Source organism: Grus americana, chromosome 3 (genome assembly GCF_028858705.1).
Source record: "Grus americana isolate bGruAme1 chromosome 3, bGruAme1.mat, whole genome shotgun sequence".
Lineage (NCBI taxonomy): Eukaryota > Metazoa > Chordata > Aves > Gruiformes > Gruidae > Grus > Grus americana.
The window spans coordinates 95,109,577-95,135,895 of record NC_072854.1 but is presented as its reverse complement, the minus strand read 5'-3'; the positions used below and the strand labels follow the sequence as shown (position 1 = coordinate 95,135,895).

The window sequence follows — 26,319 nt, the reverse complement described above, 5'->3', positions numbered from 1 at the left end:
CCATATAAATGCATGGTGACTGTATCATGAGTAACATGCTGTTCCCTGTCTCAGAAAGAATACGACAGAAACAGTAAAAGGATAAGAAGCAGGACAAGGGCAATCAGAAACATGAGAAGGTTCTGTAGAAGGAAGGAGTAAGCAGAGCAGGAGAAGAGGTGATAGAAGAGACATGAAGACGTTCATAAAATCATAAAGGTTATGGAGGGGATCAGTGGATTAATTATTTCCTTTCATACAAGAGCTAGGGGTTAACGACTGGACCTAGCAGGAGGTAGGAATGCACAAGTTCTTCACATCACATGTTATCTGTGCAATCCCTTTCCACAGAATTTTGTGATACGGGTTCAAAAAGCAGTCAAACAAACAGGAAATAAGCTAGATAGAGCTATTAAACAGAAATGTACCAATTCTGGATATAGAAATCCTTGAAGATGGTAGAACATGCCAGGAAAACATGACTACATGCTCTGCCACGCTCCTCCACAGGCATCGGCTACTGTCTATTGATAGAGACATGATCCTGGGCTGAACGAATGTTGAGTTTGATCTAGTATGACCGTTCTTTGTCTACAAATTTGTAACAGAGCAGTTACAAATATTACCCGAAAGACAAGAGCATGGGCTCATCTACTGTTTTTACTTAGCCGGTTATTTTGTAATTCACCAAGTACCAGTATTTATCTGGGCTATTAAACCTCAGCTCTTTCCAAACCCACATACTACTTTTTCTCTCAAACAAGGGAGGATATTTTTTCGTACCAGTTCCTAACTATAATTCCCTGCTCTAATATGGATCTAGCAGCTTCGATAAATGTATAATAGTGTTCTCTAATGAAGCCAAATCAGACAGTTCATCATAGTATTTCTAGAACACCATCTAATCCTGATTATCTAAGAACCACCTACATTAAATTCTAGCCTTTAATTCCTATAAAGCAGTTGTCTTCTGGAAAAGCGCTATTATATTCCATTTCTACCAAGCCAACTCCTGGAGTCTACTCTGTGCATTTCTGTCAATACATGAGAAAATCCTTTTTTGCAGAAAGAATATTTACTATATATTGAAACGCACATATGTACAGTTCACACATATACATAATGTCTATATAAAAACACAGAAAAACTAGTTGCCTAACAGATTTTATTTCTGTGCACTTTCTATAGCACCTATACTCCTCATCTTTAAATCGTTGTTTTTCTTTTCCCAGAGTCAAAGCTTTAATGAGAAGTGACCAGAAACAAATACGCAGGCCCTTCTGTCTTGGCTGAAATCCACATAATGCATGACAGCACTGAAGATCCCTGGCAGGCACCTGTCAGAAACTAACATACCATAACTTAAGAGTCAGACTTAATTATCCAAGGAGACATTTAAAGAAAAGTACATGAAAAATATGACTCAAGAAGTGCGACCATCATGTGTATGCACTGTACTCTGTAGCGTATGCAGAGGAATAATGTAAAAAAAAACCAACAACCCCAAACAATATCCTGGGAATATTCTAATGAAAAGCTGTATCTATTCTATTATGTCTTATAATCAAAATAATTTTGTTATTAAGGTTCGCTGGTAAATCAATTGCAGAACACATTACAAGGACAAATGTAATCATTAAGTATTTTAACAGAACGTAATTTTTTCCATTTGCCTTTCCACTTTCCACATGTAATTCTGATCAGCTGACACTCCCACAGAAAATCAGAGTTTTGATTTAATGGACTATAAAATCAAATTAACTTTTCCGTAAGCTTCACACGGCTGGGCCGCCACATCTCTTATCGCTATGGCTGTCACAGCATATCGGCCCTTTTGTGTTTTGAAAAAGAGCCCACTGGTGGCAACAAAATGTCAGCCTTACTCGACTTCAGGCAAGGAAATCACTTTTGTTCACTTTCTGATGGGAGACTATCGAAAACCAGAGAGTTAAACAAGCGACCCAGCTCAGCACCTCACCCCTTAGTTTGCACCTACCCCACTGCTCTTCTCCAGAAAGAATCCTCTGAGCCTTGCAAACATCCCAACGCAGGCGCACACACCTAGGGAAGGATGACGTCCCTGTGTTTTCTGCTTCTGTTCCCTACTCTCCTTTTTCTAAATTTCTTTTTAAGTTTACGGTAACGTGCAACAGAGCCAAAGACAGACATGAAAAAAGCTTTGAGGAGAGCATATGTAAATACAAACAAGTTAAGTTTTTGGAAATCTACTCTTTAAAGATGCCTAACGTGCATGAAAATCACATAATACGTGAAAATACAATTTGCCGCTTTTACAAACAAGCAGGAAAAATATTGAAATACAAACCAAATAATAACAAATGATTTATAACCTTAATTACACCTATCAAGGAGAGATTATAAAAAAGGTGCAATGTTTACATGTAAACATTACTGTGAGATTCAAAGTAGCATAGATGGAAAACAAAAGTTTCAAGGAAATAGAGGCCTGTTACTTTAAAAGAATCCAAAATGTAGTAATAGATATTCTGCCTAAAATTTGAAAGAATTCTGAATTAATAATAAAAAATGGATGAGTTGAAAAAACGGTTAATGGCAAAATAAAATTAAAAAATCATCAGGGCATTCAAAATTCACCGAATACAACAGCAAGACTCTAACATATTACAACTGAGTTTGTCTAAACAGCAGTGCAACAATTGTCCCCTTTTTTTCCCAAATATCCTTTTATTAGACCAAAAGATGCATTTCCTCTCCTCACCAGGGAACATAAAAGCTTCAAGCAACCGTTTCAGCCAAATAGCAACTAGCATCCTCGCGTGATGCACATCTTCTAATTTGATGACATTCAAGGCAAAGGTATTGATGAGGCTCCAAATGCTACAGCCCAGCACACCAGCCCGACACTTTCTGATGACAGCACGCTTGCACAGAGTACAAAGCGCCGGTGATACATATGTAGCTCGCACAAGATGCGTCTGCATATAATCTTAAGCTGCACTTGACCTTATGGCAGAGCAAGAGCCAATATAGAGAGCACTTGAGCCCTTTTAAGCTTTCACCCTTACAGAGCCCTGAGGGATACGCAAAATTAACACCACATTCAGCAAACAGGGGTGAATGGCCAGGGACAACAATGTTATTCAGAAACCAGTTTTATCAGCCACCTGGAAAAAAAGACTATGAATCCTCGGAACAACTTTTTATTGTGATACCAGTTTTCCATCCTCCTGCTATTTTTAATGATGAGTAGGTGGATTTATGTAGGATAAAAGAATAAACTGAGACCTGACTTGCTCTCCCCAAAGTATAACCTAAGTGTACAGAGCAGCGCTGGGTCGGACAGAAATTGGGTCAGAGTGCATCTAAGAACTGAACTTAATTGATATAAACAAACAAGCTTTATTTACAGTATTCCTTCGTAAAACCCCAGGCTTAGAGTCTGCATGTTCTTTAAAGGCTCCATTTATGTACACTTGAATGCCTATTTAAGCAAAAAACAAGAGAGCTTTCCCATGGAAACCGCACAGAGATGTTTTACTTCACACGTACACCACAAACAAGGCTGCTAACTTTCCATAATTTACTGTATTTTCTTAGGCTTGCTATTGTATTTCAGGATCAAATCTTTCGTAGAAGCTGCTTACGCAGGAGGCCACAGACATATAAATAAATGACCTAAGAGAGGCAAAGCCTGAGATGTGAACTGAGAGGAAGCGGTATCTCAGCAGCCACTTTAATATTTTAATATTTTTCTTTTCCCTGTTTCTAGCTGGAGGAACAGGTTAAAATTTTGCGTCTAGTTGAGAAACAAGCAATCCGGAGGCATTTGGAATCACCTTATTTAATCAGGACTTGATTCATCCCTTACAATTAAATCAAGCCAGAGGGCAATCCCTGGGCTAAGACAATAGCAACCTTCAACGACCAGATGCTATCTCTCAGCAAGAAATCAACTCAGCGGGCCTCAAAGGAGCCAGGTGGTTTGAAAAACTGCTTAAGAGGGCACAGAGAAAGAGAAACTCTTTCGTGGACTTTATCAGACAGGCATAAATTGGTCCAATTACTTCAGCAAGAACACGAGCAATTTTTTCTCTGTGAGTGAAAAAGATTCTGCTAAACTCATACTCCGATTTGAGAATTTGCCTTTTAGATTTAGCTGATACGTGTCTAAGTGTGAATGCATACAATCTACTTCTATATGTATGTATTTGAGGAGAGTAATTTTGCTTCTACTTATAATTACTACTGATTGTCTCAAGGCTACAGCAAAGGGTTAAGTTCTAACTTTGAAAGAGATGCCAACCTCTGCTCTGGGGCCACAAAGATAAGCAAAGATACCAAGACTTTCCCGTTTAGCCCTTGAGTTGAAGGAATTGGATGGGCTCACCTGTTAGGAAAAAAAACCCACCCAACAAAACCAACCCTGGGAGAAGGCTGGGCACAGAATCAAAGTCCCTTTGGCATGAACTTACGACAGTTCTGCCCATGAATAAGCAGGTTGTGTTCAGTTACTGAAAACAGAGACATGGTTTGCCAAAATTGAGTATGAGGAAATCTCTGAGTTGATGGTATTTCAAACTTGGTGGTGCTTCTACATCCTATAAAACAAGGTGGTATACATGCTTCGTTCAATACATGACTGGACAGCTAACGAACTCAGTCAGTGCAAGAGCAAGCAAAAGCCATCCTTGATGGTGTCATAAGCTACAGCGAGAAAGACAGTGTAAACTGACCCCTAAAGTGTCTGAGAACAAGGGTGGAGAATTTGGTCAGATACCAGAATGTCAAGTGGGAGATCCTGTGGCCCTAGAACAGTAGGGCCAGAAAGATAAACAGAGCTGTTTTGTCTCAAAGGATGCCAAGCACTTGGGAGACCATTTGGCTAAGAGGGAAAAAGACTACATATAAGCAAAACCTAATAGACAGTATTTAGAAACACAAACAAGTTGTCTCTGATTTATCCAGGGCTAAAGTTACTTCAGCTGAATAGAATTACATTGCTTCTAGAGGCTGCATCATGCATCTATCTTTTCTTTTTTTCATTTGGTCCTTGAACTAATATATTTAATTATAACGCCTTCCTGTATAGCTACATATATTCCCATATACTTGGTCCATAACGTGGCTACAGTAAAAATAAAGTAGAATGAAAAATCATCTGGTTGTTTTGAAACACACTAACCTATTCTAAGAAGCCCTAGCAAATATTTTAAACACTGTTTACATAAGGTGCTCAACTGTGTTAAAAATCTTTCTTAAAATATACTAACACGTATCATAGCATCATACTTTTCTTGATACAGATTTATTTATGGTACCTACTCAGGAATCACTAGTTCCTGCAAGCATAGCGCTTTTAACTAGAGCAGCTTCTCTGTCTCTCTGCAGCTCAACGATAGTTATTTCAGACATTGCAGGATACTTTCTTCCCCCGCTTCTCATCTTCTTTCTCATATTACGTATCCAGTGTAAAACTTCAACGCAAAGGCTCAAACATAAGAGTGAATAACCTCAAAAAACATACATGTGATAGTAAGCGTACACATTGAGTGCTTTTTAAAAGAACTGTTATAATACTTCTAATTTTCAAGTGCAGGGCTGAGAAGTCCATTTGTATACACCCACTCTAAAATGAATGCACTTAGCAGACAGCACATAGGTACTTGTAAGCTTCCAGCTGCAAAAGAAATGCGTTTTGTAGTATGGTCATAAAAAAAGCCACAGTAATGCTTCCAGCTATTGTTTTTTTTTTTTTTTCTTTTAAACAAAATACTCGTAATATTCTGCTAGAGAAAAGAAACAAGTCCACACACACACACACAAAAAAATCATATTTGATCAAGAAATGGCTCTCCTAGACAGTACAGTAGTAAACCCAAATACTAGCAAAAAAATTTCTATTACAATGCATCAACAGCCAAAATCGAATGTTACTTGATGCTCTCCGTAAAATTTACATTAATATGAAATCTGCAAATACTTCAGTCAATTGTTGTTTGCTTCCATCCTTTCCAAATTACAATCAGTCTCTGACCATGTCATTCATTTGATTTAGTCAGCTTGAACTATTTTCATTTGACTCTTATTTACGCATCTTTTCTAATTTAATTTAATCTTCTGATTGTCATTCAAAACATTCATTCCAATACGCCTTATTATTTATGCAGTTTGATGCCTTTACGTGCTGAACAACTGATAATCAGCCTGCTTAAATCTGTTGCTGTTCTAACATTTTTACACTTTGCAATCTCGAAATACTGCAGCAAGGCCGTTGCCTATATTGCTCCGTTCAGGTAAAATCTGGTTTGCTTCATGAGAAGACAGGGATAATATCCAGTATACACAAGGGGCACCTCTGCCCCTGGCAGCTTGTCCTTGCAACAGAACCACTCTGGGGAGGCCGTCCTGTGATTTTTAACTAAAGGGGATACTGGGACTGAAGTGGTGTCTCCCCAGCCTGAACCGAAGGCTTGCAGAAAAACTGCAGATGAAACAGATTCTCTGTTTCCAGCCACCAGAAAAAGCAGTAAAAAAAAAAAAAAAAAGACACACATTCAGACTTTCAGATCACTTTCTCAAGTTCTGATAGGAATGCCTCCCATGCCGGATTGCTCTACCTCCTCCCGTTCTTCCATGTCTTTTTATTACTCCTTATTCCATACCTTTCAGGTTTTTCTTCCTTGCTCTCTCCATGTCACACGCTTCCCTTCAGGGCCGCCCCCACACCCCCACAAAACCACGGAGTTACCTTGACTGACTGCTATCATGCAGATTACTCCTGCTGGGGGCTGTCTTGTCTACTTGGATTGGAAGCTCCTTGGAGCAGAGATTGTCACCATTCTGTGCCCGTACGACGCCTAGCAGTAAGAGTCTTCTTTTGATCAGTCCTCTGGCACTAATGTAATAAGCATGATTAATGAAGTACCTGCCTATACTCATATCTGGGAATCCTAGGGCTATATGAGAACAAAACCAGGTTCAGCTTTTATAACGCTGGAAACGTACAGTTAAAGTCATGAAATTTCTACCAACAGATGACCGCGTAACAAATGGAATATTTAGTAGGAAACAGCAATCTGACTTACTTTGCTCTCTTGGCCATTTCATTGCCATCCCAGCGGGGGCTGTAAGGGTAATTCTTCTGGGCCTGCGAGTACAGCTGGCCACTGTTAGTGAAGTGGTAGACAGACTGAAATGTTAGGGTTGGTTGGTCGCGAGGAAAGTAGAGGGGTAGATCAACTGAAATAAAAAGAAAAAAAGGTCATAAAAATACACCATTGCTTTTTTTTTTTTTTAAACTGGGAATATATCATTCCTTTCTATTGATTTAAAGGTGACAGTAAAGGAGAAACTGATGATTACTTCTAAAATATACTTCTGTATTTCGTATAAGTAATGATTCCAACATATTGCTATATGTGACAGTTTGCTTTATCAAAGCATTTTTGTGAAGTGCATAACTAAAAAAATGTTCAGCTAGAGTATTTCTGTTAATAGTAATGCTTATATCATGATTATTTTGTTATAGAAAAAATAATATAGTATTTTCCTTTATAGTGAAAATTTCCCTTTCAAAAATTCACAAAACACATTCTGTTCATACTTTCCAATCAAGAAACAAATTTTTCTTTATCTGCTTTAGCCAATTCATTTTAGTGCCCCCATGGGCATCAAAAGCATTATCGTTCTCTTTTTACAGCTGTCGGAGACTTAAAGTGGTTAAATGATTTGATAAAGGATGTAGAAAGATTCAGTCACATGAGTTGGAAAAGATCTCAACTTGCTGTCATCTGTTAGACAAAAAAAAAATCCCCACAAAACCAAAAACACACTGCAAAGTCATTAGTACCCAAAATATCTCACTAAAAATAAAAATCAGAACTTCTTAGTTCCCTTTGCTTTTCACTGTCTCATAATCAGTTAGGTTTGGCAGAACAATAAAATAGTCTACGACAGTTAATAATATGGTCAGAAACTTGGCTTTAACTTAACTTTTTCATTGCTAGATTTGTAGATTACATTTTCTTAGTCTACTTTTAATTTCAGGAGGCTTCAGAAATCTGTAGTTGAACTGAATTATGACAACAGACTTGAATTATTTACATTAAATGTCTAAACTAACACCAAAATTAAAAAAAGAACGTGCATTTCTTCTAAAGGTGTAGACTTGATTTATAAAGCATCTATGATTGTACTTTTTGTTATCCTCGAAAACACAACTTTTTAATTCTGCATGATGAAAGAACATTGCAATGGAACAGTAACTCCCTGTAAATCTTAAATTACTTCTCCTATTGGTGTAGCAATGAGTGGAATAAATTAATAAGATTATAATTAATTCATATAAGCCTGGGTTCTCAGTAGTCTCTATTTGTCACTTCACAGTCCTTTTTAAGGAGAAGGAAAGACTCCTAAGTTAATGAACAGGTTGGAATAGCTGAAGTAGGAACCAAAGCAGGTGGCAAAATCAGTACAAACAGAATTTGAAGAAAGCAAAACGAACATTGCAGGGCTGAACCCGTCCTCGGGCAGAACAGGATCTCCCCTCCAGCATGCTTGGTAATGCACTGGATTTTCTACTTTTAAATACTGCATGGAGCAGAGATTCCAGCACTTCCTTTGAAATCTCTGCTCACAGACTGAGATATCAGTGTAAGACAGATGTTGTTTTTCTATTCATGCTGCTAGTCCCTTCGTTTTTCAGTTTTTCTAATCACATCGGAATACTCGGATGAGCGCCAGCCAAACCATCACTCCTTTTTCCCTAAATTACCCTCCAAACTCGACAGGTAAAACCATTTGTAGCCATGAAGTACAGAAAACTGAATGCGATATTCCAGCTGTAGTCTCACAATACAGCTAACCACCGTGGACAACGGCGTTTGCTCAGTTCATGACCCAGTGCCTGAGCTACACGTGATAACTCCCGGAGTCCTGGTGACTCAGCTCACACAGCAGCTCCCAGCAGATATTTGAGTGGTAATGACATGGGCAGAGTTCTGCTAATTTGAGGGCAGATCACTGCTGTAACAAAGGTTAGACTCAAAGATTGCTCCGTCAAATTCCTCTTTATAACATGATTATTAAATAACAACCCTGAGAAACGCCAGCGTATCGAGGCCAGTTGTCAGCAAGCCAGCCGTCTCCTCCCCTTGCAGATGGTACCTGCGTGCCGCAGCCTCTGAAGGACTTCACCGTGGAAAAAGAGTATGAAGCAAGGAGACAGGGTCTCCATTTTAACGTTATAAATAGACTTCTTCAGCTCTGAGTGCTTAAACTCAGTTCCTCTAGTGCATCTTTTTCCTTCTTAAGTACCAACTCCTTAAAGGAAAACTACTCTGTATACTAGTGTATTTTATCACTGTGTGAAAGGAATAACAAACTTTAGCAAAACACTCGAGCAATAGTTCAGTCCTTATATTTAACTTTTTACTTGAGAATTTCTGACTTTCATTAACTTTCATTTCCTTTGAAAACCTCTGTCTACAGAGCAGGGGCAAGCAGCAGCAGTTTTCTGCCTGTTACCTAAAATTAAAGCTTTGCACTTAAGAGAAAGTATCTAGGACTAGAAATGCTGTTTAAATGGATAATCAAGACATTGCTATCACTACAGAGATGCTTCCGTTCCTTAGGAGAAGCCTTTCTTTTATAATAATATTTTTCCAACACCGGTATCACCAAAATATAACAAAACATTTTCTTCTTTTATTAACCAAAACCTATATAGGAATTTTCAGGAATTACTTACATTATAAACCGTTAAATCAGATAATCAAATCATATTTAAAATTATGCATCTCACATCTGGCCAACAGCAGTATCATCCTGAACTGCAAGTAGAGTTTTGAAAAAATTTGACCTGCCTTTGATTTCTAACACTACTCTTCACCTAAAATCGCCAGCCTCCCATTTTTCTAACCCAAGTGCTTCCTTAATACAAGGTGTGAGATGAGCCCAGACCAAGTAAAAAAACCTGTCCCTAATTCTGGAACACAACCACACCTAAAAGACCAGTAAACAGGAAACAGCCTTGAGTTGTAAAGTGTTATACATATCTCAAGGTAGCCAGCTATTATTTCAGCAGTAGGAAGGGAACGCAAAAACTCACTTCCGTCGCAGTGGATGCCCATCCATTGACACTGTGAGCATATAGAACGCTTGGATTTGGGGCGAAGCATTTTATCGTACGTGAAAAATAAGCAAATACCATTAGTAATCAATACTAGCAAGGTGCTTTGAAGATAAAAGGTCAAATTCTGCTGATGGTTGCAATTACATTGTTATGGGGCGGCACAGGTTGATAAAGAAAATTTTTTTTTTTACCTGGTCGTATATACGGTCTGACTCTCACTCTGTGCATTAATACAAAATCAGATCTGCCTTCATGTGATACGTAAGGTGGCAAAGGTTAAGTGTTATCATAATTACATCCCAGACAACATTTATGCTTCATCATGAAAAATACATCACAGTTAAAAACAACGCACCCATTCTGTAAAACAACACCTGAACTAGGCAAACTATAAAAGCCCGCTTTGGTTTGGCATGCTAGTTGCCCAAGAACTACAAAAACATATTCATGCTGAACACAAGCACTACTTCCAAATAACAGCTGACTCACAAAGTACCCTGGTGATAAGTCTGCAGAAAATAAGCAGATGACTCATGTCTGTAAATTCCTGAAAGTACCAATAGACCCCTTGCTTAGTCATCTTTTGCTTGGATGCTGGGTTCACGGGCTCGGTAAACTATAATGAGGGATCTAGCTCTTAGTAGGACTCTCTCTCCCTTTTTTCCTCTCTTTTAAACAGTGCAAATTATCTCCCTAAAAATAACTTCATCTATGTGAGTGAGTCACTTTTAAACTAGCAAGCTTATACAAGTCATGCACTTAAGAAGTAATATTTGGTTACGAAGGTAAAAATCTTGCTGTCAAACTCAGATTTAAAATGAAAATTATGTCAGAGGAAGTCCCATTTACCCTCCTCTCACAGAAATAGAAACATTTCCTTTGGAAAATTTAAACAATTAGCTCATTCAGGAAAGTAAAGCTTTCTAATTCAGTTCCATACTCAAAGTAATTTAATCCTGATGATTTCTTACTTTGGCTTTCCTAAGCATCACACTGTTAATATAAGAGGAGCTCAAAGCAGCAGACTGGAGAAAGAAGCCAATACCATAGTAAAACAGTGCTTTGTCCTATGTTACAATTTACAGATCATTTTTTAAAAGTCAGGTTTTAGGAAACCATAGTGCGGGGAAAATCACGTCTTTATGAAAGCTCTACAGGAGCAGAACTTGGAGGGCTGTTTTGGGTAATTAAGCATTGAGTAAATTCTTTGGTGATTGAACCCTAATTTTCCCACACAGTTCATAAGAAAGCGAAAGAAAAAGGACTTGCTTGTTGCGAATGAGTCATGTTGTAAAGAAACTTAATTACAGTTTATAAATAGTTGAAGTTGCTCTCTTTTTGAAACATAAGAAACTATCGAGAAGTAACACACAAATTTGCTTCTCTTGCCTTAGTTTGCATTTAATGCATACGTATATTCAAAACATAGTTATCTTAAAGCCAAAATCCTGATTCACTAATAACTAAACAACTGTGCAATGAATCAGTAAGGCTTAATTGTTCATTTTTGTAAAGAACTACCATACTGAGATCTGGAACAGGTTACCTAGTTTGTTAAGCTTATGTCGACAACTACAGAGTTGCTTTTGACAGTCTTATTAACTCTAAAACAGTATCTTTACCATCTCATTTTATAGCTTTTTAAAGAGGGTATGAAATGTGGAAGGGGTGTCTTGGCAAAAACACATACCAGTGCTGCTACAGGGTTTCTGAAGGAAAAATGCTCAGAAGGGCAGGTTCACCCCGCCTTTAAGCACTGGAGAGAAGTAAAAACACGCTTGAAATGTATGCTACCATACAAATATTTCAAAGCACTTAGATGGCAATATTTAGAAAATTTTCCCTATACTGTTCCCCTGCTCTAGAGAAAAGGTATATTCATCTTTTGTAAGGCACTGGATAAATCTAGGTATTTATTTTCACAGAAGTCAACATTTACTCACTGAGTATTACGCACCATTTCAATGCTTGGATGATACTATACTGGTTATCTTACTAACCTTCCGGATGCTTGAATCTGCTGCAGTTTATTGCACCTGTAATTTGTTTTACACTCATAAACATTGGCTGGTCTGGATATTTTACTGCTGAGATTTCTACTTCTCCAAGATTTCATGGCCCGCACGACCTTAATTCAATCTCTACTTGCTTTATGGAGCAGCCTTCAAGCACAAGATAACACGGTATTCCTTCCAGTTCAGTTCCCAGGCTGGCCAGAACTGGCCAAAAGAGACACTGCTCTGGTTTGCCCCATCAGACAGAATCGACCTCTCTGCATTTATTTACTGCACAACACTGAAGCATTGCTCTGATTAAATATGTATTCATTTCTGAATGAGCTTTTCAATGTGATGATTCCAATCATCATAAGAGATCATGATAGGTGCATAAAATATTAAAAAAAATTGTTTCACAGCACCTTTATGAGTTGAGAGGGTATTTAGGGATTCCAGACCAGGAATGGAAGAACAAGGAAAGGATAGTCAGCTTGTCTAGTGATGCTGAGTGCCAGCCTGTGGGACCCCACTCTTCTGAGATGTAATAGTAGATAATCCTTCATGTAGCCAAACACAACCCCTTTCAACATCGGCTGCTGTAGTAGGTACTTCAGAATCAATGATTACTGGGCACGTGAAGGGTTTTGTTTAAATTATTTCACCAGAAAAACAAGAAAAGTACAGGAAAGATGTGCTAAACCCAAATCTCCAGAGAACACTGAACAATCTTAGCCTGATACTATCCGTTGTCTTCCCGAAATCCCCTGACTCACTCCCTACTTATCATCCAACTTTGGCCAGAGACTGCGTCTGCATTCAAGTACTTCTGATGAAGTCAGTCATGGAAACAGGAAACACATACTCCAGGCTCCAGAACTGTCTCTTATTAGTATATATTCATTATCGTTTTGCTAGTTCTTTTTTTGGTTCACTGAATTTCACATTCTCTGTGCCTTTACTTGCAACCGAGCTCACACTGCTGGCAAAAACAACTCGTGGACTTGAATGCACTGCCTCAGGCTGAAAAGTTCCTTGAACTCAGAGCTCTCCAGTTTTCACGATGTGTTAATGTGGATGAGACCCATGTGAATTTACAATGCAACTTGGTGGTAACACAGACACCGTATTATATAATGCTCCTTACACATCTATCAAGCTCTATTTTAAAAAGAATTTTTCTTGTAGGTTTTCTGACATGACTTCTCCTATGGGAAAGCTGTTCCAGACAGCCTGTACGATGGGTGAAAAATCTTCACCTAAGTTCAAGGGAAAACAGTTATCTTCACTTTTATACACAGAAATCCCAGTACAGAAGGCCTTTCAAAAATCATATTGATCACTGTACCTACTGAGAAACCTGAACAGATTCAGCCACAACCATTCTGGGGACTGCAGGGGCTAACACAAATCTCTGCAGGGCAGGATTTCAGGCTACTTTGCATAGTGAATCTTTCCTCAACGCTTCCATGCTGAAGGTCTTTAGCCTACATTCTACTGGCAAAAAATGAAAGGGTGAATTTGGCTCAGAACACACAGAGAATTACAAAATGCCACAGCTATCCCGCTTTGGTGCGTGATGATGCAGTCTTGCAAGAATTAGAGAGCAAGGATGACAAATAACATATCAATGACATTAGTGTGGGACTTTAGGTTAACAGAGCACAGTCATAGGAATTTCAATGAAATATTATTAGGGCCAACATCCCTTCTGCAGAAAAACATGTTATTTGCAGGAAGATGCTATTTTGAAATCAACATTTCAAAATTTCAAATATGAAATGAAAAGTTGTTTATGGAATTTTAGCTGAAATACTTATGGCACTTTGGGTGTGTCAGTAATCACAGCTGGGTTTGAAATAATTAAGTCTGCCCTTGCTATGGGAAATATCCACCCCATTGGCAAAGTGAACACTTGTACAGTAAATGAGTAAGATGACATACACAAAATTCTTCCCAATAAATACTATGAAAAAAGAAACAACTATTTTTTTTTCTTAACTGCATCAGTTCTGTATTAACTGAACGTACAATATTAACCAATGGAGGATAAACATTGAAATGTGATTGGTATAATGGAAAAAGGGATTATGACAATTTACATAAATACATGAAATTCGCAGCTCCTTGTTCTGTACTGGGAAAGGGGTCTGGCAACAGAACTCGCTAAGAAGCCAGTCCTGAACTGCATTTGTGTAATGACTGATCCTCAACAACATAAGATTTTCTTGACCTTTGTCAGCAAGTATAATACCCAAGAATGGGAAGGGAGCCCACTGAGATGTTTAGAAGATAAAGTTACTAGAAGGATGTTAGGAAGAATACAGCTGGGATAAGAAAGGAGGCAAATGCTGAGGAACCTTTTCTTTAGCACAGGTTTAACGCATTACCTCCAGAATGAGAGGCGGCTGACACCAGGTATTGAAAGTGCTGGCAAATGCCAGGTTTGCAGTAACTTTGGTGATGTTCATTGTGACACTAAGGAATGCTTGAAGGACAATCTAGTTTTCCTTATTTTTTCCTTCTTCTTTTTTTAATTGGACAGGAATGACTTTCAGTTATTGTTAGTCCAGGCTAGATTTGAAATAAGAATTGGTTCCTCTTTTTTTAAATTTTTTGCACCAACAGTACGTCCCTTTCCCTAATGTGTCTTATGACATCACCACATCTATGGAAATGGCCAACTTCAAAGTCTCAGATACAGAAGGGGTTACCTTTAATTCCAGTGCTCTTAGACAGCCCTTCAATATTTCTGAAGAATTGAAACAATGAATTGTGATGGATTAAACTATTTTGACACATTACAAAGAGTAGATTTGTTTACTTGTTGATTTCAATGAGACTAGAATAAATTTATCACTGGGTTTTCTTGGTTTTGGTTTGTTTGTTGGTTTTTTTTTAATACAAAGTATGTAACCCGTTTTTATTTGAAGAGGACTGCATGACACTGCTGTATCTATCTTGCGGTTCTCATTTCACTGATAATGGGAACTGCAATATAGTCCAGACACCAACGGCAACCAGATTTATGATTACTATTGTTTTGATTTTCTTTCAACATAGGCAGATGATATGGTTGTAAAAATATCCCATGTCTGTATGATATCCTTTCTTTTTAAGTACCCTATCTTTCATGCAAAACCAGAATTTTTAAAAAATATGACAAAAATAGTTTAAATACCTTAAGTTACAGTCATGCGCTGCAGACAGAGTATCTAATTCTTTGTTTAGTCTTACAGAGGAACCAAGTAACAGATCAAACCAAGATACTCGTCAAGCAGTTTCCAGCCATGCGGTCAAAGACCATGAAAAAGTGATGTAACTTAACCCAAAACCTGCTTTAGAATGCCGTCTTGCTTTGGAGTGTCATCACCCACCTCAACTATGTCACACTCTTTTGGACTTTTACAGCAAGACTGGACTACCTCCTAAAAATAGGAATATCTCATAATCCTCTATTGAGCCCAAAGAAATGGCATAATGGCCTCACAGGTCTTTTCCTTCTCTAATTTCTGTAACCGTAATTATTTTAATTAAGAGAAAGGTTTTTTTTTATTTTTACCTCACTAGTTTCAGCTAGTGACATCTATTTCGCTTTATTTTTACTTCAAATTCTTAAAGATCTTCATTCCCTCCCCCTTCCGTTTTTATTTCCTTTTATTGTTTCTGCTGTAACAGTTTCTATAGTAACTTCGCTAAGTGCTGATGAGATTGATGCTACTAAAAGCTGCCTCTTCTCCATCTGAATTGCTTGAAGCTTACACTTTAAATACAGTTGCATTTTTATGGGCGTAAAAAGCAAGCTGTGCCCTTTCTTGGCACAGGCTGGTGACCATCGCGTGCTACTGCTGGAGAACAGGCGAAAACTTTTCCTCTGCCTCCCCAGTACAAGGACGCACTGCTGAATGCTGGGAAGCTCTCCACTACTTTCCAGCAGGACAGGAAGACTCCTAAAGGATGTTTTCACCTGAAAAGCAGCTGTGCAAAATCACTGGCTACTCTCACTGATACTTTATTAAGCTTAGGAGGCTTGCAAGTAAGTTCTTTTTCCTGTTTTAAATGCTGCCTGGGATTTGAAAGGAAACCGATTTCTTTCATTCTCATCTGTGATCAGCGTGACATAACCCTGCAGGTCAAGAGGACCCTTCGCTGACACGGAAGGGCCCTTTGCTGACAGACATGCTATCCTGTTCCTTCAAGCTTTGCTCCACGCAGGCTTACGGCTTTCAAATCACAACGCAGTGTAATCCTGCCCGACCCGACCAGCCAACTAAGCAGCTCCAGATATTTTTAAAGCTAAACTGAAATCTACTTTACTGCAATATAGGCCCATTGCTTCTTCCCACTCCCGAATGTTACACTTTATCACTCTTGCCCTTGAAGCCACCTTTCACACTTCTGAAGGCTTATCCCTCTAGTGTCTTTTGATGACCTGAAGAACTAGTTTGTGGAACACATTCTTTTAAGCTGTGCTTTCTAGACTACTAGTCATTTTTGGTGCTCTCTTCTGAATACTCCATTTGAGGATGAAGACAGACAAATAGCAGGATCACAACCCTAAGCTTCAGCGTGCAGACTTCGGGCCGTTCAGAGATCTTGCTCCTCTCATGGAAGAATCCTATGGGATGATGGTCCTGGAGAGAAGAGGGGGCCATGATCACCTCCTACAAGCTCAAGAATGGTCCATCCAAATGAGCAGAAAGTCAAGCAGGAGGCTGACATGGATGAACAAGGAGCTCCTGACAAAACTCACAGCATAAAAAGAAGCACATGAGATGTGGACACTCCCTGAGCGTGCAGAGACCGGGTTAGGAATGTCAAAGCTCACCTGGAGTTGAACCTGGTGAGGGGAGTTAAGGACAACAAGATGGGCTGCTACAGGAACAGCAACAGCAAAAGGGGGGCCTGGGAAAACGTGGGACTGCTGCTGAATGGGGCAGGGGAACTGGTGACAAAGGAGACAGAAAAGCAATTTAAGCACTCCCTCCTTCCCTCGTTTAGACATTTAAACATCTTTGTGATGAGTTCCATCTCTAAAGCAAGGTGTACTTATTATTATTCAAAAGTAAATTATCTATTTCATAAAAGTCATGCAGCAGTTGCCTTTGTGTGCTATTGCTGTGTTACATATAGACTCTTAGAAAAAGTTTACTGTGACGAGGAAGTAATTGTCACTGGGGAGAAAGAGGAAGGAGGTAGGGAAGAAGGATTCAGAAAATCTTTCTTTCCTTGATGCAGCTCTTAGTTCTAGAAAATTCGCCTCTCTAATAATCATGTGGTGTTCTGTATCACCCTGGTTTTTTTTCTGGTATTGAACTCAGACTGATCCCTGTGAAACCGATGCTCATCATCTCCTTTCCAGACTGAAAACAAAGTATTTCCTTTATACTTGCTACTATGAACAATTTTCAACTTTCTGTATCTCACACCTTTGATGTAGTTCTCACCTTAGAGAAAAACTATCTGTGAATGCCATGTGAGACAATGTCAAAATGTGTAGACACAAGACATAGACATACAGTAAGAATTAAAAATACCAGGATCTCTACTCAAGTCTGTCAATGACTTTTTGTGACCTAATTACTTTTTCCCCCCAAATTGAGTGGATAAAATAGGATTATATCACTTCTCTATCTCAGGCATCTTTTCTGAGAATTTATTAGTTACCTGCCATATACTTGAGCACATAGCAGTAGTACTCTAGATATATCTGTTAGGTAAAAAAAAGCAATAGTTCAGTTTTCTGAAAAGTGCGATTTTATAACAAGTTATTACAAAACATTTCAGTCCATTTGTTAAAGTGCTCGTAGTTCCTGGAATAACATCAATTAATGCCTACAGCAATATGCTACAGTTTTAAAGGTATGGAAAATATATGTGTTTCTCAGAAATTAAAAAGGTAATATGCACAGCAAAGTGACACTTAAAAATACTTTGCCAGTCCACCCACATCAGGCCATCATAAAATACTTGTAAAACCGAGTTCTTATCACAACAGTTTTCTTTTTGTTGCTGTTCATATCAAGTTTTATGAATTGCCTTGTGTCCATTCTCGCTTTTTTAGCAGAATTTAAAATATTAACCTAAAACTAGTTTATAGTGAGTGACATGATTACAAAATTAAGAGAGAAACAGAAAAAGAGGAAAAGAAAACCTCTGTTTTCAGGTTCACTTGCACCCATTATGAATACTTAAATACGGAAAATTTCATTCAGCTCACGTACAAGTAAATATCCAGGATGGAATCAAAGGAACACGATGTTTAACATACTCTTAATGACAAAAATTAAATTATCAGCTTTCAATACAAATTTCAAACTAAATCTTGTTGGCAGCGTCCCTTAGAAATAAAGGAGAAAAATACGCAATGGAGGGAAAATGATCAGCAAAAGGCTAATTAATTTTCCAAATGCTGCAATTCAGTCCTGGTATTAGCCCCTGCCTATGACTAGTTAACCGTGCGCCTGTGACTCAGGCTACTTTTCCATCGCACTGCCTGATCCACAGCACTGCAGCGTATCTGCAGCTTTCATTGACTGCAGTTAAGCAATATGCACCTCACTACCCAGGCAACGTCAGAGAATGCTTTATTTTGTGGTGATTAAAACAACGTACAAAGTTTTGAAGAGACCCTCTCTGCTCAGGGTATAGTTTGCTGTAGGCAGAATGACATGTGCTCAGGAACTTTCAAGACCAGGTTCAAAGAAACACGTGGTACCGACTAAAAGCACCGAGAGAGGCAGAGGAAAAGACCCCGTTACCTGCTTACTGAACAGTCCAAAAATTACTCCCAAGCATAAGATCCAAATGGCTTTTGACTTCTGCCAACCAATTTTACATCACTGGGGCTTTGTTAATCTCCAGTTTCTCATTTAAGAACGAAATGACATCCCTATATAATCTTTGCAGACTTTTTTGATCAGCATCGAACTTCTCCTACTCGACTCCTGAACCGTTTATTTTGTTATGCTTGACATTTCTGAACTATCTTGCTTTCCTGATGCTACCAGACATCGCTCCATTCTCCTATACCTTGTTTTTCACACTGTCATGTTCTCTTTTTCCTTCTCCCTTAGTTTTCAGTGTGTCATAAATTCCTGTTTTCATATAAGGAACAGTGAGAAGAATAAAATAAATGCACTATGGAAGGAAGCCAAAACATCTCATTAGATAAAAGCTCACAGAAGCGATCTAACGTAAATATTCCACTCAACACTTGGCCCTTTTTCAGTAAACGACTCGGGCAGACAGCAGTTAATTTTTCCATACCTTTTCTTGAAGAGGCTTCTCTTTCACAATCAGACTAACTTCCCTGAAGAAGTAAAGTCAATGCATTCTTAATTTCCTCCAAAGACTTTTTCCCCTGGAATGTTAAGTGTTAATAGAGATGACCGCCAGGTACTGATATTGATGAGGAAGAGCAACTCTTGAAGGCTATCTTCTTTTCGGCTTCCAAAAGGTATGTGAGCAAATCTTACATGACAGAAAACTGAAAAAAGGTCTCCCAAACTACCAACCCCACTCAAATGGTTATTCATACTCCAGTAGCACACAGGAGTCATTGAGCATATTCCAACTGCATTAAACACTATCAAAACAACAAACACTAGCTACTTCTCATGTTTACATTTAACAAGATCTGTAGGTCCCACATAACAGAGAGGGCTCTACAGCCAAAACTACAGGCAGATAAAGGTTTACTGAAATATATACAGGAATGTTTAGACGAAACTGTCTCATTTTCTGGGTTCTAAATTGCTCGGATAAACAAATATTTCTTAAACATTTTTATTATCTCAGTGACTGTGGAGTTATTGTGGTAGGCATGTGACTTTTCAAATAGGAATCTGCAGAAGCATTTTCAAAAAGAACAATAAATGCAATCTTAGATGAAAGAAAATACTTTTGCCTTCTAAACCCAAATAGCAAACACTGAGTGATCAGACACACGTTCAACTAGGGAAAATCTTCCATTTAAGACTTTACTAAACCTCCCTGCTAGCCATTTACTACCACAAAGTCTAACTTGTTTATTTAAACAGCTGCAGGAGGAATAGATGTAGGGACTGAGGACTGCTCATTAGCTCTGTTCCATTGACTTTCCAGAGATGAAGCAATCCCTTTAAAGGGCAGGTAACAACTTAAACTACACTGGGTGCTTGAAAAATTAACATTTACCTAAATTCCAAGGATTACTGCTGCTCTATACTGAATGATTAAAACAATAACTGAAGCCTAATGAGTTATTTCTGCTTCGAAAGAGAACTGATAGAACAAATTACTTCTTCAACACAATTTTGTTTATTTACAGTGAGTAGGCATACATTCCTCTTTCTCTGAACACTACTGGAATAAACTGCACTTTCTTTGCACAGTAGTGTAAACTCGTCTTCCCAGCTACTAATGCTCTTTCCCAAAATGTCCTATTTTTTTTCCCCCCTCCTCCCAAGCCTCATTTGACAAACACGACTACCAAAAATTCTTTCTTTGTGTCCTTGTTTTCCAAGCTGCTTTCTGAGGCTGTGGACAGATATGCTAATCCAGATCCAAAGAGGTTTATGTGAGCGAACCTCAATTGTTTAGCTCAGGCCATCAATTCAAACCACGTAAGCTGACTGCACTGGCGCAAACTGCTCTGCTACAAATGTGTGCAGATAGCAATATTCAAGCAGGAGTGCATCAGAAGCTGGCATTGATGACTTCCACCAAAAAACCCTGAATCCAGAAGCGGGTGTTTGCCCAAAGACTGACACTTGGAGGTATAACCTCCCATAACCCAATTAATGCTCTAGGCCCCTTGCTTGCTTCTCTCTCCTGCGTAAAAGCCTCCGTTTTGCTGAGCTGCTGCCTGTTTCTGATCTATTCTCTGACAGGGGTAACCACCTAGCTGCACAGATAGGTAAGAGGGTGGACAAAAAGCTAATTCAGTTGCCACTCCCACAGGAAGCAAGCTTGTCAATTAAACTTTAGCTTTTACATGACCAGCACTTCGGACCTCCTGGGACGCTGGCATTACCCAACGCAGAAGCTGAAATCCCTTACAGTTAGCCAAGGTCAGTGGCGGCAAGTGTTCCCACCAAATTCAATCTGAGAAACATACAAACTTAAGATACAAATGCTGCCAGCTTCCAACATTCCCCATCCCCTGAAATATTGTTCAGTGAAACAAAACCTTTTTAGTTTAATATCTGGCCTTTTCAAGATGTCTTAAACAAATAACCACTAACACAAGCAGGGTTTCATTTGTTATTGCAATGGTTCAGCTTCTGTCAATCTCCTTTGTGCTGATAACCTAAAAATCTTGTAAGATAAAAATTAATCTTTGAAAAGCCTATATTACGGGCTGCTTTGGAGTCCTATTCTTGTGTCCATGCCAATAAGGCTACTTAACTCTTAATTGTGCACAAATAATGTAACTTGTGTATAGATTTATATACTGCATAAATACATAGAATGTATGCAGGAACAAGAATATGAAGAAATATTTATCTCCAAAAACTAATCATTGCTGAAAGAAATCAGCAATATATCGAAGTTTACTTATAAAGCGTTGTACTGAGACTTACTCATAAACAGTATCAATATCAAAAGCCCTAAGCCTGATTAACGATTTCCTCTTCCATATGGATGCATGAACTTCTCTGAATGTTTATTTCTTCTGTCATATATTTGAAAGCACTTGATCAATTTTTAGAACTAAACCACTAAAGCAACAGTTCCTTTGACTGCTCTTTGATCTAATATAACAACTTCAGCAGCTACATTAATCTAATGATTAAGTTTGCAATTAGGTAGCTCTTCTGTGTTTTAAGGTACAATGGGTAGACTTTGCTCTTCATTCTGTAAATACGGCACAAACCATTTGTTTTTAGCAAGTGAAATTGTTCTGAGGTTATTGGGCTTTGGCAATCCAGAACTACTTTCCTGTTTCTCTCCTCTTATCTTTAATTCAATTTACTCAATAAAACTATTCTGAGTAATTTCACTTCTAATGTGTTTTGCTTCCTAGTTTCCAAATGAGTTTGGAACTTTGAGTGCAACTATTTGCAAAAAAACCCCCCAAAGTTATTTTTTAAAATCTCTGAATGCCTCTTTTAAAGGAAGTACAACTCACATTAGGGTTTATATATCTCACGATCTCAATTAAACCTAAAATTTTAACTGAAGTTAAGATGCCGGTAAAATTTACTATGGCTCCTTTCATTTGATTTGCCATGGTGTTTGCTGTATACTGACCTATTTATTCTCCTCTGAATACTTTCTCTACATACTATGTATTAAATATATAAAGCAAAACAGTTTTCAACTTACGGCTATCTCTCCCAGACATTTTATTAGATGCTTGCTAAATATTCAACCATAATATACATAGTTATGTCAGTGGTTAAGAGATGAAAGCCTGCATTACTTCACTCAGGAAATGAAGTGCAGGTTTCAGTCCTTTCATTGCAATATCCTTCAGTGCATGGAACATAAATGTTTTTGCAGTGGATTGTTGAACAAGCAGGTGATGCAATGGCTTACACATTTAAGGCACTGTATGATTTCTAAGGCCACAGGGTTAATACATAGTGATAAACTATTCAGTTATAATTGTAGCTTTCATGTCAGTTAAATTGAGCACTGTGAATATTTCCCAGTTAAACCCTACTCTGTTATTTAACAGAAATTTGAATTTTGATTCCCCTGAAATGCAACTGCTTCAATACCTATTAAGTTATATTATCTCACAGCAAAAATCAAATCCACAGGAATTTTAACATTGATAAAATTAAGCCAAACATACTGGGGAGTAAGAAAGGTAGTAAATCTTCAAGAAGGTTGTACATAAAGAAACATCATTTTGTAGAAGACAATCACCCAGTGACCAGTTCTCAATTATAGTTGAAGGGTAAATAAAGATGTAATAAGGACAATTTTTCAAGAAATATCAGTTTTATTTTTTTTCCCACAACGTAAATCATAGTAATATGATGGAAATGTTTTAATTTCAAGTTTGAGTTTTCTAGACTTCTTATTGCCATTAGCATCTGGAGATCTTAGGTGATAAGAAGAAAGGGATCGGTGAGACCATTTTTTATGATCTCCAATACAACACATGGTGAAGGACTTTGCTGAACAATGGCAATCCCCACTTCTTGCTTTAAAAACTCTGGGACAAATTTCTATGATGTCATTAAGACATCAGTAGTTTTCCACATGAAAAACTAGCCCACAACCAAAAACTACGTAATCTGAAGTATTCCAGTGCTAGAGTGTTAACAACCACCAATGTTGCAGCTGCACAGACTGCACTGTAATTTTTTTAATCAAAGATGAGAAATGTAACAATCAAAAATAAAGAGTAATGTGACTGAATTTCCCCAGAACAAAATATCTTTGATACCTGTGAATTTCACCTTACCATAGGGAAAAATAATAATTGCTACTTACCATGTATAAGGCAGTAATAAAACCACACATACTAATTTCTACATGAAGTACTTCCTATATGTTTATTTAATTAAGAATGTCTTTTTGAAAGTAATACAATCTTGATTTTAAAATTTCAAATGACAACAAATCTAGCTACATACTGTGACAGTTTTGCCTACACAGTTTCAGTCTAGGAATAACTTTTGGCTCCTAACGACAGTATAGGATTTTTTCTCATTTAATGTATTTCCCCTACTCTAAAGTGTCCTTACTATCACTATCAATGCATTAATTCCTGACAATTACAGAAGATTTTAGGTATTCCCAGGTTATATATAGTATTGGTCCTCATTATTGACACTTTTGAAAGGACGAGTTACAACTGTGAACTTAATCTTGAATCAAATTATCAGAAAACCTTCCCAGGATGCTTTTGGCATTCTGTAAAGCAGGCAGTACACTGTCGATGTGGATCCTCTCCCCTTCTCCAAATACAATCACGATTTCGTGTTTTCCAAGTGTCATGGCCACATCAAAAATACATTAAGCATTGGATAAAAATAGCAAAAACTTTTAAATTGTTTCCTGTAATTGTATTTTTCCCTTTTGAACTTGTATCTTCAAGAGGATAGACATTTATGCCTGAGGCAAAGAGTTACTCACTGTGAACAAGGAAGCAAAAATCTTTCCACATCAGCAACAGAGTAAGCTTTGTGAAGCCTTCTGCATCGTATTCCACCACACCACTATCAACAAAAAATACAAAAAAAGAAAAAAATTTTTAACTACCATTCATTCTAATACCAAATGATAAATATCGAAATTCTGTATTACAAGGAATGTTTTTTTTTGTTTGTTCAGAAACTCCCAGTATTTGCTTTACTTATTAACGGTTACAATTTTCTAGCCAAATGAAAATTAGATTGAACTTTTAATATTAATAATCTTCTTATTTATGCTGTGGTGTTGGAGTTTCTTACCCGAAGAAAGGCCACATTCAGTTTATATAAATACACTTTAGAATGGAGACCTGCTAATACATCTGCAGTACTAAATTCATAAAAACTGTACACACACAAATTCCCTGTATATTACTCAGATTAAGATTATTTATTAACTCTTTAGTGAGTGACAGGATAAAACAGAAAACACGCAGGCTGAGAAGAGTTCAAATTTGAAAATTCAGAAGAGTATATATAAAAAAATCAAAGCATGAGAGCACACAAAATATTAAATATAGAAGACTTGTTCAGTAGATGGATTAAAAATTTCAGCCATCAGGAGTCGGTATTCTCTAAAAGTCTCAAGCTGTATCAGGACTCATGAACCACTTTGCAAGCGAAATACAAGCACAGGCACACTGGGGCCGTTTCTATACTGAAGTGTTCTCCTCACAACGAGGGGAAGCACTGCTGGTCAGGCAGTCGCTGTTGCCATCATGTCCCAGACTGACTCAAGTCAGGATTTAGGTGGGAAACCAAAGTGCCTACCCTTCACAGTGCCAAGGCATCCCTGCTCAGTTGATTTGTGAAGTTAATGTGTCATCATGCCAGGCCACGGACCTTTGAACTGCAGGAATTCAACACGACCGGACAGCCCCTTCTCTCGAGAGACAAGACACTGGTCGGCGGCAGGAGCAGCTGGTCTCCCAGTCCTGCCTTTGTGCCAAGCAGTGGTTTCTGGCTCCCGCAAGGCTTGGAACCGTACCCACTTCCCCATCACTGCCTATTACTGTAAGACCCCTTCAGTCAGTTATTCAGAAATAAGCACATTTCTTTTGCACAAGGAGAAAATCCCTACTGACCTTTTCTCATTGTCAGCTATTTTCTAGTAAAATCAGATCGGCAACCGGCACAACTTCACTGCAAGTGAAGTAACACTGAACTCTGCTCCAGTACTGGTACAGAGAGACAATCTATACACATCACTCTGTGAAAAATGATCAGATTTCATCCTACCCAGTGGACACCAGTCACACAAAGCACAGACCATGTGCAGAAAACAACACTTTTCCCCCATGCTACAGAAACCAATGCATCAAAAGAAAACTTACGTTCCAAAGTGACTCAGGAAAGCTGCGATATACTCTCTTCTTTTATGGTATCCCTGAATAACATATTGTACCTTAAAAAAGAAAGAAACAAATCCAGAGCTATAAAAAGATGAAAAATGCCAATGCTCCCAATTTGTCATGTATTCCTTGTTAAGGAAGATTTATGTTTGACATGGTAGTAGTTCTGAATCCTACATTTAGCTTGCATGATTTCCCTAAAGTATCCTAAAATGCCTTTAAAACAAACAGTGGATCTTGCACACAGAAAATCTGGTAAAGAAATCTCTTCACTCACTTCTGAGTGAAACTTAGTCTTTCACAATATATTGAAGAGCTGTTTAACTGCACGAGATAAAGAGTGAAGAAAAGGAATGCACGACCTTGCCTTGCTGAAGTTTGAGCAGGAAGCCACGATAGGCAAATCATAATTACCTGAACCGACAGTTGGTTACGTGTCAAAACAACATTTTGTTTATAAAAGAAAAGAAAAGGAAAAAAAATACATTTCACAACTGATCTTGGGTGTTTTCTGAAGACTGCACCTCCAACAAAATCTTCTTAACACTAAGCTCTCTCAGTGGTTTCATGCTGACTCAGGGAGCCACCTACTCAACTGCGAGCATCATTTTCTGAGGCGCTCTGGGTTTTGAAAGACTTCCATCCTGGCACAGACAAAAATCCGACAATGCTGAACTTGGAAGACTTAAGGCAAAATTCTCCTCGCACCATGTATGTTTTCTTATTGAGTTGAATGGGATTACTTA

At 38.1% G+C, this 26,319-nt stretch overlaps 1 protein-coding gene across 2 annotated transcripts in view; it reads right to left on the bottom strand.

Moving 5' to 3' along the window:
- BABAM2 (BRISC and BRCA1 A complex member 2) overlaps nucleotides 1–26,319 on the bottom strand; it is a 178,035-nt gene that overhangs the window by 15,327 nt on the left and 136,389 nt on the right. For both annotated transcript variants that reach the window (XM_054818835.1, XM_054818836.1), the window contains exons 9-11: nucleotides 25,556–25,626; nucleotides 24,166–24,248; nucleotides 7,047–7,200 (exon numbers count right to left, since the gene is read on the bottom strand). In XM_054818835.1, the coding sequence (XP_054674810.1) occupies nucleotides 7,047–7,200; nucleotides 24,166–24,248; nucleotides 25,556–25,626 (308 nt within the window). The remainder of the gene's footprint in view (nucleotides 1–7,046; nucleotides 7,201–24,165; nucleotides 24,249–25,555; nucleotides 25,627–26,319) is intronic.